Raw genomic sequence first — 19,310 nt, forward strand, 5'->3', positions numbered from 1 at the left:
TTTTTTGGAACCATACCCTGGGGGGTTTTGGGGGATCTTCTCGAACACCACAAAATCGAGCCCATGCCCCATATTTAGGTTTTCAGAAATGTTTGTGATAGATTTATCAATTTTTTTTTTTAAAGTTTTTAAAAATTTTTGTTTAACAGTGAAATTTACAGACGGATAAATAATTTTTATTACTTTCTATTTACATTTTTATTGAAATAAAAACAAAGCAAAGCAACCTTTAATTATTAACAATTAGTAAAAGCTAGCAGTTGCTAATTGTTAACAGTTGCATAATAACTCTTTGCACGCGTAGATATACGAACTGAAAGCATGTTTTTAGCCGTTATAGTGACATGTGTTTATAGCCATTATATTGACATTTGATTGATATGACCGATATATCATGCTAATATTATCAATCCATATCAGAAGTTTTTATTTGAAGCATTCATTTAAAATGCCTTAACATGCAAAAGAACATGGTGATTTTGTAAAAAAATTTTGCATTTGCTGCTTCAGGAAAGGCACGGATTTAAGACCAATAAATAATCCTGAAACAACTTATTTAAATCTAAATAAAAAGAAAAATGACTACTCAAACCTTATCAAAACTATATTCTGGAAAGATTATTCAGCGGATAATCCTGACCTTCCTACCATGCTTTGCTCAAAATGTAGAAAAAGGCTTGCAGGGACTGATCCTTACTTCATTATGCGGCTGTTTTATGAAGGTAATTATAATTATATTGATGTTTAATTTACTTCATTTAAAATTTAGTTTCGCTATTTAAGTTATTATAGTTGCTATACATGTGCTATAAAATTTAGACCTGAATACCAGAGTTATTAGAGGGAAAAAAATGGGAATGTTTTATTTGTGAAAATGGGCGCAAATCAAAAATGGAAAAAGTATTGGCCCCTATGTGTTTCGGGAAAGCTTGTTTATCAAGGCGCTGAAGATGTTTCAAATAAACCTGCAGAAAGACTAGTTTGTCAACAATGCTATGCCCAAGTGGGACAAGAAATTCCACATCCCTGTACGAAATTAGAAAGACAAAAGAATTTGACTGCCATTGTAAAATCAACATCCCCAACAACGCAAGGAAAAGTTTTGTCCAGCTCTATCAAAGATTTCAGCACAAATGTCTCAGAGAACACCTTAGCTTTGAAAACCTTTGGTCCGAAGCAACTCACTGTCTCTTTCGGAAAGACTGAGGTTAAGAAACCTTTCTTTTCTTTAGATAAATTGAACAAACTTCAATTAAAACTACATTCCAGCTAAGTTTTTGTTGCTTAAAAATACTTTTAAAAATAGATTTGTTATGAGTTTAAAGCCAATTTTTGTAATAACTTTATTATGATTTCTAAGTAATCGCAACATGATTGAAGTTGCACGATTTCTGAGAAGTGAGGCAGGACGAAAAAGTGTGGAATCTGGTTTCAATATTAAACTGATTGAGAACAACGAAACAATTGGAAAATTATTCAATTGTGATAAACTCCCATTGCTATTAGAATTAAAGGAAAGCGAAGAGGTAAGTAAACTATTTCCAAAAAAAAATTTTTATAGCTAGATCGCAATTTGTATTATTCATTTTGATTTTTTATGAATGTATAGTTGGTAGAAAAAGATACTCCTATTGTGTATTGCAATGACATTGAAGAACTCGTAGCAATGGTACTTCATCACAGAAGTCAAGAAACAAATGATGTTGATATCAAATTAGGTGTAGATGGAGGGCAGGGATTCCTAAAAGTTACACTGTCAATAACCCTAAAACCAGAGTTAAAAAATAATAAAATTCCAGAGAAACTGAGCAAGTGTGACGGATATGTGTGCAAAGATTTTAAAGATTCAAGCGTCCACACACTATTATATTGGCCATTTTGCCTTCATTGAACGAAAAATACCATAATTTGCGGTTAATATTGGATAAGTTAAACATTTCATCCTTAGATTACACAGTATCTAAAGATCTTAAGGTTTTGCTTCAAATGGTTGGAAAACAAACTGCAACATCAAAACACCCTTGTCCGTATTGCATGACGTCATCTCCTGACTTTCAAAAAGCTGATCATAATACTCTAGAGTCTTTTTGTACATTGTACGACCAATGGATGGCTGATGGTGCAAATTTAAAAAAAGCAAAAAAGTACACTAATGTTGTTAACCCCCCTTTATTAACAGGCAACAAAAACAAAAAAGTACTAGAACTTGTAAATATTCCTGGACTACATATACTGCTAGGTGTTGTAGACAAAATTTTAAAAGAGATTGAAAATAATTTGAAAACAAGGAGTGTGGGTTACAGTTTGTCAACCAATATCTGTCTAAAATAAACATCTGCAGAGTGTCCTACCCTGGGCAGCATCGTTTGGAAGGCAATGCTTGTCATAAATTGCTTAAAAACATAGACAGCTTTGAATTGTTTTTTTAAGAGTTTAGTCTTGGAGTTTCCGCTGCCAAATATATTAAGGTACTTAGAGATTTTGAAAAAATAGTCCATGGAAATTTTGGAAAATAATTAACCTCCAAGTATGTTAAAGATCTAGAGGAGTTCTCTACGAGCTATAGAAATCTAAGGGCTACAATTCTTTTGAAGATACACATAATTGAGCAACATGTTATTGAATTTATCAACATGAAAGGTGGAGTCTTTGGTATGATAAATAACTTTTAAATTTGATTAAAAATAATTTATAATCTTAGTAATTAAATACTCTATTTCAACAGTTGAATAGTAGAATTTGCATAATTTACGACGAATATTTATTAAATAAACTTGCATTTCTTTTGTACTTCTACTATTCTATAGGCTTAGGTTACTGGACTGAACAAGCTCTCCAATTCATGCATCAGGATTTCAATCAATTTTGGCGAATGAGAAAAGTTGGAGAGCACAGCCCAAATAATATAGAGGCGCTGAAAAACGCGGCTGTTGCTTACAACTACAAGCACTTTTAAAGTAGCTTTCTATTTGCAGGAATGTAGTTTGTAAAAAGTAAAGTGTTAAATCTCCTATGAACAAACTTTTAGTATGACTTTGAAATGTAAAATATCAATCATAATGTAACCATAAAAATCAGAGTTTTTTTTTTTTTTTTTTACTGTAATAAATAATTGTAGCAAACCCTTCTCGACCCCTAATGGCCCTCCCAAGGGTATGGTTCCTAAAATCACTTTTCAATTTTTTGCTTGTTTTATATTAAACTAGATCAAAGTTCATCGACAGATTTCAAATTACATCAAAAAAAAATTTCTCGTTTGAAAGTTGAGACCATTAAAGTTATTTCAGGGGGTAATTTTAAGCTTTGCATTGTTATAAATCTTAAACAAAAAGAGATTTTTTGATGAAATTTGAAATCTGTCGATGAATTTTGATTTAGTTTATGATAGAACAAAAAAAAAAGTTTTTACGATTAAAGGAGACGTAGTTCTAGGAAGGGGGCAGTTAGGGATCGGGGCGGGGTTGGTTTAGCTCCAATTACCCTAATTTTTTGCAAGTCATCCTCATTTGCTACCAGTATCAACATACTAAAAATTTGAGTACGCCACATGCTTCTTAGTTACCTATCTTGAACAACAAAATTCCTGGGCACTGCCCTAAAATATGTGTTTTCTCCCCAGGCCCCCACTAAAAAAAGTTGTCGTTACGTTTTTTAAATGAGGAAACGTTTTCTAATGATAATCAAAAAAAAAAATTTCTGGGGATGTGTTGCAAGGTCTTAGAGTATGTTCCTATGCACCGTGTGCTGCTACAAAAAGCTCAAGAAATATCAATAGACCTTTATGTCATTATTAGAATAGGCTTTAATGCCATTCACAAAAAACAGCGTTTACAAGCCGAAAGGTGCTTTTCTCATAAAAATGGAAAAATCCTCTTCAAATAGTTAAATAAGAATTATTCAAATAAACGAGTTTAAATGTAATTTTCAAAATTGTCATTAAACGTAGACAAAATTTAATATTTTATTTCTCAATCCTACTAAAGTTGATAATTTATACTCCTGTTGCTTTATTTGCATTATTTTATCATCAAATATAAGATATCCTAAACATTTTCTATATATTGAATGTTTAGACTTTAAAGCAGGAATGGTCACGGTGCTGCTACTAGGTGCTTTAGAGTTTAAGGATGGGTTTAAGGATATACATGCATATCTACATTATGAACACGCGTTGCTTAGTCTTCTATCAGCTGTTAATAGTAATGTGAGGAAGCTAATTCTAGTAAAACAAGATGCCGTTTAAAGCAATACCACCCAAAGACATTAATTAATATTTTACAATAACGAATAAAAAATGAAAAGACGCCAACGCCCAAAAACATTAGAACCGATATAAAAAGGTGGAGTGAGAAATATAAAAAGATTAGAAGAGATTAAAAGAAAAGAGATTAGAAGAGAAAGATTAGAAAAAGAGTCTGAGGGTCGAAAAATGTCGGAGAAGGTGAACGGGGTTCGATGGGTTAACGGGGAGATACAAAACAGAAGTGTAAGTTGAAGTTAGAGTTAGTTGGAGTCAGTCAGTGAATGCTGAATAAAAAAAAGAAATATGAAAGGAGTTTTGATTGATTTTATAAAAGGAGTTTAAAAGATATAGTATTTATAATTTTAAGTGGAGAAATTTTTTATTAAAGATTACGGAACATTAAAAGAAAAGAATTATTATTATTAGAGATTTAAAGGAGAAATATTGCGCGTAAAGAAAAGTACGCGCGTATTTTAATACAATTCAGAGTGCTACCATTACACAGAACCAAGAGGCATCCCCACTCACCTTTAACCCAAACCTCCTAACCTCTATCAAAACACCCAAAACCCCATCCCAATACCCCTAAATATATTGTCAGAAGAGTTAGAGTAACACAACAAAACCCCGCCTCACAGTAATTGTAAATATAGTAAATAAACGGGCAAATAGGATAGGTCAGGCATAAAGAATGTTTTGAACATAAATTTGATGAAGACAAATGAATTTTTCTTTCAGTTAGGATTCGTAGAGCGAATAATATCCAGTATGATAAAAATAAATGTATTTTTAATTTGTTGTTAGGGACGACTAACAAATCTCACTCGCTGACAGAAATTGGTGTCATAAAAACTGAAACACTTTAGAGTTATCAAAATAAACACTTTAAGTATAATATTTAGTTCGATTATAATATAGATATTAATAAATTTATATCAAGTTGGTCTGTGACTATACAGAAATTATCAACACTAGAAATTTCTTAAAATTTAGCCTGAAGGGTGGTTCCACAATTATTTAGTGATTCAGAGAGACCGCTACCTGTAACTTTAGTGATTGCTAAAAAAAATAGCAACGGCTTATCAATAACTTTATTACTTTTACTTATCTTCCAACATTCTTTTTTAAGATCTATAAAAAAAACAATTTTTTTTTGTTCAATAAGAAAATTCGCAAAAATCTACTAAATAGTAAAAATTTCCTTTCCCAAAATTTAATATTGTTTATTGGCAAAACTAATATTTTCTGGCTGTTTCTTAAGTATAAGTTTAAGCATAAAGTTAAAGAATAATTGAGCTCTAATTATTTTATTTGCTGTTCCAAATACCAATATCTTTAATAGTGATATTTGAAAACACGTTTAAATTCTTATTGGCTGTATTTATTTTTTTACTGCGTACTCATTTAATTATTTGTCTTTTAATAGATTTAAAAAATCTAAAAATTCGACAATAAACTTAATCTGCAACCTGATAAAAAGAAAACAGAATTTGCTGACAAAAATAATGAGATGGAAAGCAATTTTCTATAACAACAAACATTTAAAGAATAAACAAAACAATAGATCTGAAACAATAGATCTGAAACAATAGATCTGAAACAATAGATCTGAAACAATTACAAAAAGAAGAATTATAGAAACTTAGGTTCGTCAGTGAAGATTCTATTCTAAAAACAGGATTGGTCACGGTGCGGCTACAAAAAGCTAAAGAAATATCAATAAACCTTTTCAACTCTGTACAACATCATTGAATATTTTTCCTGAAAAACTAACATCGAATAACAACCTGTTCAACTAAACTATATTAAAAAGTTGCCAAATATTCTTTTTGAAATTTACAAAAAAAAAAAAAGACATTCTAATTTTCCTTTCACCCATCATGTGTAAAATATAAAAAAAGATTTCTTGAAGGAACTCTCAAACAAAACTGAAACATTTAAACTGTTATATTTAAAACCTTTCTTGAAATCTTGTTATGTTTTCAGGGGAAGAAACTTTACGATAAATACAGCCCAGTTTGAGTTCAGATTCGAAGCGTCGGTTTTAAAGGGAACAATTCAGTTCAACAAGTCGACAGAATAGAACTGTTAGGGTCGAAACAAACCCCATTTGAAATGAAAAACAAGTTAAAAACAGATTATATTTTTTGTTAGCGAAAACTGAAATACGTGATCATTAAAACTGAAATACGTAATCAATATTGAGCTAAATAACGATAAAAACATAGAAGTTACTAAGCTACTTAGCTCAACTGGATGTGCTTTCCTCAAAAGCATTTATATAAAATATTGTATTACACCCTGTTATATAAAAAACAGTGTTTACCAATCGAAAGAGCAGGGATGACAGCGATTAGTTTACTTTAAGTGGTAAAGTTTTTTTTATCGTAAGAAATTGTTTAAAAGAGAAAAAACAAAAGACTTCGCAGAGAAGAAAACAAAGACCTAAAACCCTATTCTATCAATCTATTTTAACCTAATATCCTTTTTTCAAGTACTGCTTTCTGTTAGCAATATTCGAAATCGAACATATTTTGCAACTGAAACTTTATAAACTTAAAACCAAGAATCTAGCGATTAAACGTCAAAAACTGATGTTGAACTTAAAGCGTTTCTAAGGCTCTAATAGCTCTGAGTGATTGCTTTTAGCTGCAATTTGACTAACGCAATTTTTTTTTTTATAAATTTAAGAAGTCAATATCACCAGGTGCTGATGAGTTTAAGGATGGATATGTTATGAACATGAGTTGCTTAGTTTTCTATTAGCTGTTAACATTAGATACCCATATTCTTAGAGCAACAGTTTACATTTAGCAGTTGTTTTCGTTTCTATTTTCGTTCAACCAAGCAAAATGAACTTAACCCTTAATGACCTCAGGTATCAGATCTGATACACAAATTTTAAACCACTGTATTTTTTAAATGGAAGCTTGTTTTTATCTGAAAACACCCATTGTTACAAATGTGAGAAGTGAGTTTTCGATTTTGTACATTTAGTACTTTTCATCCAGGTAGATTTTTCAGTTTGTTAACATTTGAAAACGGCATTTGCGAGGAGTGGTTCACGTGGTGTTTACCAAGTGTTGTTTTTACTTCTATTTCATATTGGTTTTATAAATTTTTGTTCTGTTTTTTACTTTTTTTTTTAGAATCAAGGTGCAGGAAAACTTTATAAACTATTTCATGCCTTTTGGTTATCAAATATGCATAACATTTGCTAATTGCATTTGTATGTATCAAATTTGATACAATTGCCGTTTAAGTATGAAAGCTTTTTCAAAAAAGTTCAAGTTTTTATCTTTATTCATTTAAACAAATATAGAAAAAAGTTTTATTGTATGTTTGTTTAGATGAATGAAAATAAAAAGATAACTGTCTCTGATATTTTAAACTATGTATTTGATGGAGAAAGTGATTTTGGGGAGAGTGATGAAAGTGACAATGAGTTTGATTTGGGAAATGATGAAGCCAATACTAATATTGAAGAAGTAAGTGAGAATGAATATGATTCAACAAGTGGTGATGAGCCATTAGCATGTATAGCATCAAGGCCAGTTGAGAATGCTAATGAGACACCTATTAACAAAAATAATACTACACCAACTACTTTTATATGGAGAAGTAAGAACTTTGAACCCCTAGATGACGTAAACTTCAAGGAGCCTGGAATGACACCAACACCAGATATGGAACAAACACCCTTTCAAGATTTTAAATTGTTTGTTAGTGATGAGATGCTGAAAAACATCACAGAGCAAACAAATATTTATATTTTGCAATCAAAAGGTACAGAAAAAAGCATACTAAGAAAGGATACTGAGAAGTTTATTGGTGTATTTCTCAGGATGGGTTTGGTAAGGCTCCCAAGTCGAAGATCATATTGGGAAACATTTATGACCTATGATGGGGTTTCTTCAGTTATGGGAAGGAACAAATTTGAAATGATTCTTTGGAATATTCATTTTGTAAACAGTTTAGAAACAGCCGAGGAAGAAAAAGCAAATGACCGCATATGGAAGTTACAAACATGGGTGAAAGAGCTTCGCCAAAACTTTCTGAGAGTTTCACCAGAAGAGTTTCACGCTGTTGATGAGATAATGGTTCCTTTTAAAGGGAAGTCCCTACTGCGTCAGTACTTGCCTAAAAAAACACATAAGTGGGGGGTTCAAGCTTTGGGGTCGTAGTGGCATTTCAGGCTTTTTGTATGACTTTGATATTAATCAAGGGAAGTTGAAAAGCATTTCTGATACAAGTTTAGCTGTCAGTGCAGATCTAGTACTCAATTTGACTTCTTCACTGCCTGATAAACACAACTTCAATGATGTTTGAATAGTTTGATAGTCGAATTGAGGAAGCGTAACATTTATTTTGTAGGAACAATTAAAGGTTCACGAATAAAGAAGACACTTCTTCATTCGTGAACCTCTAACTGTTGAGTGTAATTATTTATCTTTATTCCTTGAATTCCCTGGCCCTACAATTTGAGTATCTACAATCATTTGAAATCTGCTTCAACTTAGGACGTTAAATAGGCTAGAACACTTAAGATAAAGTCAAAAAAATTAAAGTTGTTTAAAATATTAGCACAATTATGCCCGTTGTATCAGATTTGATACAACTCAAAAAAGTGCATTGACGTCGTTTTTATGACAAGGAAAATTTTTCCCACTTTTCTATAGCAAGTAGGATTATTTGTACCTAAAATAAGAATTTTTTGAGCATTTTATGCTGCTTTGGGCATTTAAGGGTTAAAAGAGCTGAGGATAATCAGAATCTTATTGCTGCAGTCATTTTAGCGATACTAATGAACAGGTTATTAATTCCATAAATTTGCTTTGTTCACTTTGATCATAATTTGACATCACTTTGATATAATCAATTCGAAATTAAAATATTTTGATAAATCGCGAGGTTAGAATTATTTTGTTTTATCTCCCATTTTAAACGTTGGGAGAAAATGAGTTATTAATTTTAGTTAGAAATGATTACTTTTAAAATACACTTATTTTTTAAACTTTTTTCTAAATAAATTGTTTAAGTTTAGATTATTTTAAGCATTAGTTATAATTTCGTTAAAAGTTAAAGCTAAAATTTTAAATAAATTTTACTTTAAAAAAAAAATAAAAAGCTTTCTCTCAACGTTTAAACTTGGAGATAGAACAAAATAATTCTATCATCGCGATATGTAACCATTTGTTGCATATGTTTTTAATCAGTTTGTTGCATGTTTGTAAAGAATTTTTTCCTTAAGGTTTTTAATGAACTTGTATCATAAAGTTTATAATGACATTACAGAAAAGAATTTGTAAAGAATTTGCTGTTTTTTAATGTTTGTTTTGATCTTTTGTTTCGTTTTATCATATTCATTTTATTTTATTATAATATATTGTTTTATTATATTCATTTTATTTTTTTGTTATATATTGTAATATTTCGTTTTATTATATTACATATATTGTTTACGTTATATTATTATATATTATATCGTGTTGTTTCGTTTACGTTTTATTGATTGGTACTACGTAGCGTTTTGGATAATTTTTGATAAAAGCTTCTCGCTTTCAGAGTATTTTCTTATAATTTGCTATCTATTTGCTTACTTTCCAAATTATAGCATCTTACTTTAATTCAACGAGAGGTAAATTAAGATTTTCAAAATTTTTCAGGCACATGCACGGCGTCTTCTCCATTAATTAAGTATTGCTGAATAGGAAATAGGTGGCCCACAGCTTTGTCTTACGGGAAGACATAATGTTTCAGTTTAATGAAGAACAGGGTTAGAAGGGTGCAATTTTTGATTTAGAGGGGCTGCTATGTTTTTCTCTTTTCTTAATTTTATGTGGTTTTCCAAAACTAAGTCGCTAAATAAATGGAAGGATTTGTTTTTAAAGAAATAGATATTTCTCACTTTAGTTTCTTATTTTTTTCTTATATGTTAAAGGGAGACATTTCCGTAAAACTCTACAGGTGAGGAGGTGGGTGGGGGAGGGGTATTTTTAGAGAGAGAGAAGTTGTTTTGACTAAAGTGTTTCGATTAAACTTGAATAAGAAGTTATAAGGGTGTATTGCCATCTAGAGTTGATCTACTGATAAGGCCGAACGAAGGCGATTTCCGAAGGCTAGTAAAGTAAAACAAAAGTGTATTTGATTCTATTTCTCACACGAGAAATACTTCAATTAATGTTTACAGTTTCGAACTTATTAGAAAAATGAAATTTTTTCAATATAATCATTTTTCTATGGTCTAATGCATATTGCTAACCTATCGATACATAACAAATTCATAAATAATAACTATTTTCTAGCAATTTAACAAAATAATGAAACTGACACTGAAAAGAAAAACTCACAAAATAGAAACTATGTTAAAATTAAAGTTTACTACAAAACGACGCTGACAAATAAAACTGACGAAACGATCCATCTAACTAGATAACAAACGCAACTGAAAATAACATCGTTTACACTACAATTAGTAAAATACTAAATCTTTATCAATTACTGAGTAGTCGAATTCATCAATTATTCTAAATTTGTGGCAAGTGAACGAATCGAAGAAATTTTCTCAAAAATAAAGCAATCACATCAATTATCAATGGGTTGACCATGTAAAAATTTCCATAAACAAATTTAAATAATTCTTACCATTAAATGGGTAAATAGGTTCTCGACGGAAGGCTAAAAAAAAAGGGCAGTATATAAAATTTTATCTAAGAAAAAACTTCTTGTTTAATGAAGAAAGAAAGAAGTCGGAGGAGAAACAAATTTAAATAATTTATCCTATGCCCAGCAAAAATTCAAAAAGTGAAACTTATGTTTTGGCTTAAGCAATAAATACTCATTCCGAAGTGACAAGGACCCAAATTTTTTTCCATATTTCAATTATTATTGTCTTGTAATAATGTTGAAAAATCAGATTTGGTGTTTTTGTTACGGTCAAAAACGAGAAAAAAACTTTAAAAAGCTACCTGCCTCTGAAAAGCTTATAGATGTCTTTTTTCACATTAAGATATTTTTAATTTATTTTCTTTTTTTTTTTTAAATAGATTTTAGAATTTAGAAGCAAAAAACAGATACTTATCAGTAAACAAAAAAGTAAAAGCTTTTAGAAGATATTCATATTTCTTGACATACTAGTCAAAAAAAAAAACATAATATATATCCACACAAAAAAAACTCAGCTATATATAATTCTGTATGTATGTATGTATGTATGTATGTATGTATGTATGTATGTATGTATGTATGCATGTATGTATGTATGTATGTATGTATGTATGTATGTATGTATGTATGTATGTATGTATGTATGTATGTATGTATGTATGTATGTATGTACACTGTTAAAAATTTCCGTTAAAAAACGGAAAAATATTCTGTTACTTGCACGGAAAGTATCCGTATATCCATGTATGGGATGTACAGATACATTATGTACGGAAATTTTCCGTGTCTGCGGCTAAATTTTCAAATACGGAAGTTTCCGTTGTGTTAATAACTGCAGTTATAATTAACATGTTAAACCGCCATAAGTGATGATTTTTCAAACTTATATTTGGGTACACATTTAGCTTCAAAAAGAAATAGAAATATTTATAAAAGTTGACAATTGCATCTTCTTCTTCTTCGATTATTTACTGAAAAATTTGTAATGCTTTTATCAAAAGTTGGATTTCACTATAGATATATTTATAACATAATTTTTTATAAAATATAATAATATTATATATTAATTTATATAAATATTATAATATATATATATATTATAATATATATATATATATATATATATATATATATATATATATATATATATATATATATATATATATATATATACTTATATATATATATATATATATATATATGTATATATGTATATATGTATATATATATATATATATATATATATATATATATATATATATATATATATATATATATATATATATATATATATATATATATACTGATGTATTATCAACTCCAGGGATGTTAAATTAATTATTTTTAATTATTTTGTGTTTAGCAAAAATATTAGTAATAAAGAGAGATATAGTGATTTTGTAACAATTTTTAGCTTAAGCAAGAAAAAGTTAATTTTCAAACATTCTTAGAATAATGAAATGTTATTTCATAAATTTAGTTTTTTTTTTAGTGATGATTAAGGACCAGATGGGTTAAAGTTATTAATTTTCTATTATAAAATATTCATTTTTCACTATATTATAATATATAACAATGGTATATAAAATTAGTAAAATAACTTAGTATAAAAAATTTAAAATTTTATTTTTTAAATGGTTTTATAATAAATCAAAATAAATTTTTATTAAAGATTAGAAAAGAAAATTTAGATTGTTAAAATGTTTATTAGAATGAATATTTGTTATTAGAGTTAAAATAGAGTTTTAAACTTTTTCTTAATTTATCTGCTGCTCAAAAAATCATTGTATTATTTGGTAGGTAAATTTAGTAATTGATTATTAGAATTTGATTTCAAAGGAGTTCTAAAGATTTTTATTTACTTAATAGTATAAAAAAATCTAATTTTCTAATTTTAATTTAAATCTAATTTAGTACTGGCACCAACAATGGTAAAAAATTGGCCTTCGCTAAATCAGTCATATAGAGTAACAACTTTAAAGTAATCAATCATTGCACACAATGAGTTTTTTTTTAAATTTATTACTTTATTAAATATTAAAATGTTTCCTTACTCAAAAACTTATGCATTTTTATTTTTAGTTGATTCGAAATGGATAAGAAAGGAAATACTATATTTTTTTGCATTTGAGTTGATTTATTTATATTTTACGAAACTAATATATATATTAGATAAAAATAAATTTTTATGTACTGTGGGGTGCAAAAAAAAGCCACGCTGATATTTTTTCTTGATTTCAAGTATAAATTATATAATCAAGCAAAACAAAAAAAATTGGATGTGGCAGTGAAAAATTCAGGAAAGAAGAGGTATGCATATATATAAACTAATATTTATATAACAAAAATCATTAAAGATACAGAATAATATGGGCACATTTAATATTTTAGAAAACAGCGAACGGATATAGAAATTGGACGAATTATTGAAGCTGCTGACCGAGGAGAGTCTCATAGAAGCTATGTAGAGCGTTTTAAACTCCACTATTAGCAGATTGGTGAAGAAATATAAACAAAATGGTACAACTGAAAGCTCTATTGGATCAGGGATAAAACCTAAAACTTCAAAAAAGGAAGATCGCTACATTCTTAATGTTGTCAAAAAAGATTGTAAAATCACATGTAGTGAGATAAAACTAGATTTGAACCTTACTAATATGTCAAAGTGGATAATATCTCATCGAATAAAAGTATCAGGTGAATTTTTTTCTGGAAAGCAAATAAAAAAACCATTTGTTAGTGAAATCAATCACAAAAAAAGATTAAAGTGGTGCATTGAGCACAAAGATTGGACATGTGAACAATAGGCTAAAGTTATTTGGAGCGACAGGTCTCCTTTCATCTTGTTTTATAATGGTCGACCTCACTGTTGGAAATTAATTGGGGAAAAATTCAACCCCCAAACATGAAACGCAACCATTAAACATGACAAAAAGGTCAATGTGTGGGGTTGTTTTAGTGCACACAAAGTTGGACAACTTTACCGGGTGAAAGACACCAGCATTTGTATCACAAAATCTTAGTTAATCAACTTGGACCAAGTATAAAAGAATTTTTTCCTAATGGTGACTACATCTTTCAACAGGATAACGATCCCAAACATACAGCACGGTTGAATAAGAGATATCTAGAATCTAAATTGATAACAGTTATGTCTTGGCCAGCACAGTCTCCTGATTTAAATCCAATTGAAAACCTATGGTCTATATTGGATAAAAAGTTGAAAGATCGTAGGGCAACAAATGAAGATGAACTGTTCCAAACTCTTCTTGTTGGTTGGAATGCTTTGCCAAATGACTTATTAAAAAGGCATGTAGATAGTATGCTTTCTAGATGCGCAGAAGTCATAAAAAACAAAGTGTGGCCAATTAAGTACTTATACAACTAAAACTTGAAAAATACTTCACAAATCCTAATTTCTTTTTATTATATGTAATATAGAATAATATCAAAAGCATTTCTATCAAAATTGTCTTATATCACTTTTATTATATGAGTTTAAGACATTTTTTATTGCTTTTTTTTTATTAAAAAATTGAGTGTGGCTTTTTTTTTGCACCCTACTGTAAATTTATATAGGATTATGTAATATAATTATATTATTATGTGCTAATACTTTATTAAAATTTTTTTTTTTTTTATTTGAAGTTGTTTATTTACAAATTGATTATTTAATCACGGAAAATTTAATATTTTATTGTAAATCAAAAATGATTTGTTTTAGATAATATTTTCGATAACATTCAATCTACTTTACATTTAAAATGTTCACTTTTTAAATTTTCATATGAACAACATTCCTTTCATTTACGAAAACTATACGGCAGTTGAGTTGCCACAACCTTTCTGTTGTTTAACGGGGAGAACGCATTGATTTTCAACGGAAATTTCAGTTTATATGCGGAAAATTTCCGGCAGCTACGATGACAAAACCTCCCGTTATTTAACGGAAATAAACGGAAAAAACCCATTGTATTTAAACGGAAATATCCGTTTATTTACAGAAACTTCCGTTTACATGTGATGGGTTTTTCCGTAAAATAACGGGAAGTTTTGTCATCGTAGCTGCCGGAAATTTTCCGTAGAAAACGCGATATTTTTTTAACAGTGTATGTATGTATGTATGTATGTATGTATGTATGTATGTATGTATGTATGTATGTATGTATGTATGTATGTATGTATGTATGTATGTATGTATGTATACACACTAACATACATATATACAGGGTGGCGCAAAAGTTTCTAAACTCTGGTGTCTTGAAATAAAAACTCAGAAAAAATTTTTGCTATTATTTGCAAAGCCAAAAATCTACAAAAAAAACTTTCACACAAGTTTTGTAGTTCTCCCATTCTGGAAATTAGCTGGTCTTTTATTCAAAATCTTGGTTCTTTAAATACTTTATACTTTAAATAAGACCAGCAAGTTTCCAGGGGATTTAAGTTTGGGATTTAGGTTTGGAGAGTTTCCTGGCCAATTTGTTGAAACCTTTATGAAGTTCTCTTAAATCAATGCCATTGCATTATTTGATATGGTAATTTGCTTCATCTTTCATTTAAAATGCATTTTTATTATTCATAGCTTCTTTATAAGCTGGTAAAATACGTTAAACATATAAATCACCATTTGCAGAGACGTTTTCATTAATAAAATGAAGTTGAGTTTTTTATTGTGTAGAAACTTTAGTGCCACCCTTATATATACAGTACTGTGCAAAAGATAGTAGCACCTAAGAGTTTTTTTAAAAAATGTACACTTAAATAAATATAAGTAAATAATATTGATTTTATCTTAAACAATATCTTGGTTTAATTTTTATTAAATCAAACTAAGATATTGTTTAAAATAAAGCTATATTTATTTATTTTAGTAATAATTATGTTAATAAAACAATTTTTTTATTAATATTTTTTAGATGGTTTCAACTTATATCATTTTTCACCCACTTATGTTTGTTCATTTATTAAGGACAAGGATCAACACTTGAAATTGATTACATCAACCACTGTACTATTTATTATTTTGTTTAAATTTATTATTATTAAATATTTTTTAATAATTACGAATGTGGAGAAGAATTTTTAGTTACTGTTGAGCTCTCGTGTTAATTACAGATTTTTTCATCTAAAAAAGATTTTTTTTTTTCAAAAGTTTTGTTTTATAATAAAATTATATTGTGCTATAGTGAAGTTAAAATAGCCAAACGTGTGAATTGTTTGCAAGCGTCAGCTTAAAAAATAGTTAAGAAAACATAATGAAACTGGTGATGTAGTGGATAAAAAGAGGTCTGGTCATCCAAAGAAGGTAAGCTAACGCGATGAACAGTTTTTAAAAATAACACCGCTACAAAATCGCAAGAAATAAGCGCAGAACTCATTTAAGATAATAAAAGAGCAAGTGGAACTTTAGTACATGCATCTACTGTGCGATGATCTTTATTAAAATCTGAATTAAAAGGCTGTGTAGCAATTAAAAAACCTTTACTACGCAAAGGTAATGAAGAAAAAAGATTAAAGTTCGCCAAAGAGCACAAAGAACGGCAGAAAAATCAATGGGACAAGGTATTGTTTACAGACGAATCTAAATTACAAATATTTGGGACAAATAGACGTCAGTATGTTAGGTGAAGAAAGGGAGAGGCATTGAAGGAGCCATGTCTAGCATCAAAAATTAAATATGGTGGAGGGAGTACTCAAGTTTGGAGGTATATTTCAATAAAAGAGGTAGGGAATATTGTTAGAAAAACGGAAAAGCTTACAGGTGAAAAATACAAAAATATTTTACACAACCATAATGTGCCTTCTGGACGACAACTGATCAGGGATTATTTTATCCTACAACAGGATAACGATCCCAAACATACTTGCAAATTAGTTAAAAATTATTTGCCAAATCTGCAAGAGGAGGGAGTGCTTCAAACCATGCTTTGGCCTTCTCTGAGCTCTGATTTGAACATAATTGAACATGTGTGGGACTACTTAGACAGAAAGAAGATGGAAATATTGTCATCAAATGTAAATGAGCTTTGGAATGTTCTCAAAGAAGAATGGTACAATATCTGTATCACATTTATTGAAAATCTATATAAAAGTATAAATAAAAGGCTCCAAGATGTTATTGTAAAATCTGGAAAAAAGAACAGAAAAACCATAAAAGTAATTAATGAAAACAAAAAATTGCATAAGAAAATATATAATCTAAAAGAATAAAATGAGAGGAGAACTAAATGACTGATAATAATTAATTATGTTAAGCCCTAAAACTATATGTTAATAAAAACGAAAAAAGGCATTCAACTGAAAAACGTGTTTTAAATATTTAATAATGATCTGCATAAGTTTAGTCTCTTATCTATTTGAAATATTAAATCTTTTGGTGGCCATCATTTTTTTGTTGCTTTTTTTCAGTTAACTGATATTTTTATTTTAACAGAGACAGTAACCATATTTAAAAGTTATTCTTTAACTTACCAATACAAAAAATTAAATTACTTGAGTCATCTGGAAAAGATAAAAACTTTCAATATAAATTACAAATCAAATGAAGTTTTCAATAATAAAATGAATCAAATATTGATTCTAAATTTCTTTAACACTAGTCATGAACTTACCTAGCACAGCATGAAGCAAGGAGTTTCTTTCTTCATATAAAAAAAAAAAAATGAAAAATCGATGCATTTTCACTACAATTCACAAACATGATTATCAAAGGAAGCATAAAACTGGTTCTAAAATTTCTATAAAACTTTTCATGAACTTACCAAACATGGAGTTACTTTCCTTCTTTGAAGTTTTCAAGTCAGCAAGCAATCTCAAAAAAGGTCTTCCATTTTCATTTTTCAGACCACAGATCATTGGCAAGCAGCTTCGCAATTTTCTATTACTAAGAATCTCCTCAGGACTCAAATTAATGTGTGCATGTAGTGAAACACAAAACTCCATCAAAGTCAGGTGAACAAACTGATATTGATAACCAAGCTGTGACTCAACTTTTTCAATGAAACCTAAATCATTACTTTCAATGTCACCAATATCTTCAAAATAATCTTCCATTCGCTTTTGAGAAAAAATAAATTTGCTTTCATTAAACAAATGCCAAGCAACTTTACAAACTTTTAAAATGAATTGCTTGCTACTCTCCTTTTCCATCAACTTATAAACTGGTTCATTGTTTCTGTTTATATGCTTTTGCAAAAAGTATACAAATATACAACAATACAACTCTGTTGTACTGAGGAATGAATCAGAACCACTGAGCATGGATGAACCGATAACTGTACACATTGCTGATAAGTAAAAAGGGACAGATGCCATTGCTTTAGCAATGTGAGATGACTTAAGAACATCTTTTATGGCTTTTTTTGCATTTCCAACTCTTTCTACATACTCATTTATTCCAAGGTCATTAAAACCCATTATTTGAATGGTCAATTTCTCCCTACATTCTGTCATTTTATTTTTATATTGTAATATAGCTCCAACTCTTCCAGCAACAACACATTTGTATTTGTGAAAGTCCAAAATATCTGCTAACACATTAACAATGGGATGATTGCCTGGATTTAGAGAACTGTGATTTATTAATTCATCCAAATAAGCAAACTCATCCAAACCATCTATCACAAACAAAACTGAAAAGTGTTCACAAACATCACATTCTTTAAAAACATTTTTGTAGAAAACTTTTAGTAACTCGTTTATGCTAACAATATTTTGATATTGATTTAACTTTCTACATTCAAGGTAAATAACAAGATCAACTTTTTTCCATAAGGTATTACTGGCCCAGTCAAGTAAGCATTTTCTGAGGAAACAAGTTTTTCCAATTCCAGCAATACCACAAAGCAAGAGTAAAGGTAGTTCTTTTGAGAATGCTTCATAAAACTCAATTGGTTTGTAAGTTGTTTGTTTGTGAAGGAACAACTCTAGCTCAGCAATATTTAAAGTATCTCTCTCTGTATCATTTGCATCAACTACTGTCATTTCTACAAACTTGTTTAAAAAATCAACATTAGTGGGACTTATTACGTTGTGTTCAAGTTGATCCATTTTTTCATAAGTTTTTTGATAAAACTTCTTCAGTGCTTCACACATTTCTGAAAGAACATAAGTATAAAAAAAGTGTTTGGTGTGAGTTCAGAATAGAAAACTTAAAATTAGAATTTGAATATAAGCTTACAGGGGATTTTTAATACACTCTGATATCCAAAAATACACAAACAACAGCAATTTTTTTGTTTTTTACTTAAATCAAAACAAAAAAAAAATTTTATTTAAAAAAAAGAAAATTTTTTAAAATCTTCGTTTTTCAATGGAGAGGTGTATTAAAGCAAAGTTGTTATAGCATCTAATGAAAAATTTAAGATTGTTATAAACAATTTTAAATATAAAACAATAAAAG

At 28.9% G+C, this 19,310-nt stretch overlaps 1 protein-coding gene, 1 long non-coding RNA gene and 1 pseudogene across 5 annotated transcripts in view; 2 read left to right on the forward strand and 1 right to left on the reverse strand.

The window, feature by feature from the left end:
- Positions 1-19,310, reverse strand: part of LOC145192917 (NACHT, LRR and PYD domains-containing protein 14-like) — a 29,209-nt gene that overhangs the window by 3,387 nt on the left and 6,512 nt on the right. For 2 of the 4 annotated variants that reach the window (XM_090076650.1, XM_090076649.1), the window contains 2 exons: positions 17,671-19,005; positions 17,328-17,550 (listed from right to left, as the gene is read on the reverse strand). In XM_090076650.1, coding sequence (XP_089932776.1) covers positions 17,489-17,550; positions 17,671-19,005 — 1,397 coding nt within the window. In that variant the 3' untranslated portion in view covers positions 17,328-17,488. Of the gene's footprint in view, positions 1-10,386; positions 10,808-10,888; positions 10,922-17,327; positions 17,551-17,670; positions 19,006-19,310 lie in introns of those variants that run through there. The other 2 variants (XM_090076648.1, XM_090076647.1) reach the window with 2 other exon arrangements.
- LOC149894884 (uncharacterized) lies at positions 449-8,427 on the forward strand (annotated as a pseudogene).
- Positions 12,446-13,902, forward strand: LOC149894885 (uncharacterized). Its single transcript, XR_016456222.1, has 4 exons — positions 12,446-12,705; positions 12,824-12,890; positions 12,992-13,219; positions 13,301-13,902. It is a non-coding gene; the product is annotated as an uncharacterized LOC149894885 (long non-coding RNA).

The sequence above is a fragment of the Hydra viridissima genome, unplaced genomic scaffold, assembly GCF_058129835.1.
Source record: "Hydra viridissima isolate aposymbiotic clone 2 unplaced genomic scaffold, HvirCarnegie_v1 scaffold_1, whole genome shotgun sequence".
Lineage (NCBI taxonomy): Eukaryota > Metazoa > Cnidaria > Hydrozoa > Anthoathecata > Hydridae > Hydra > Hydra viridissima.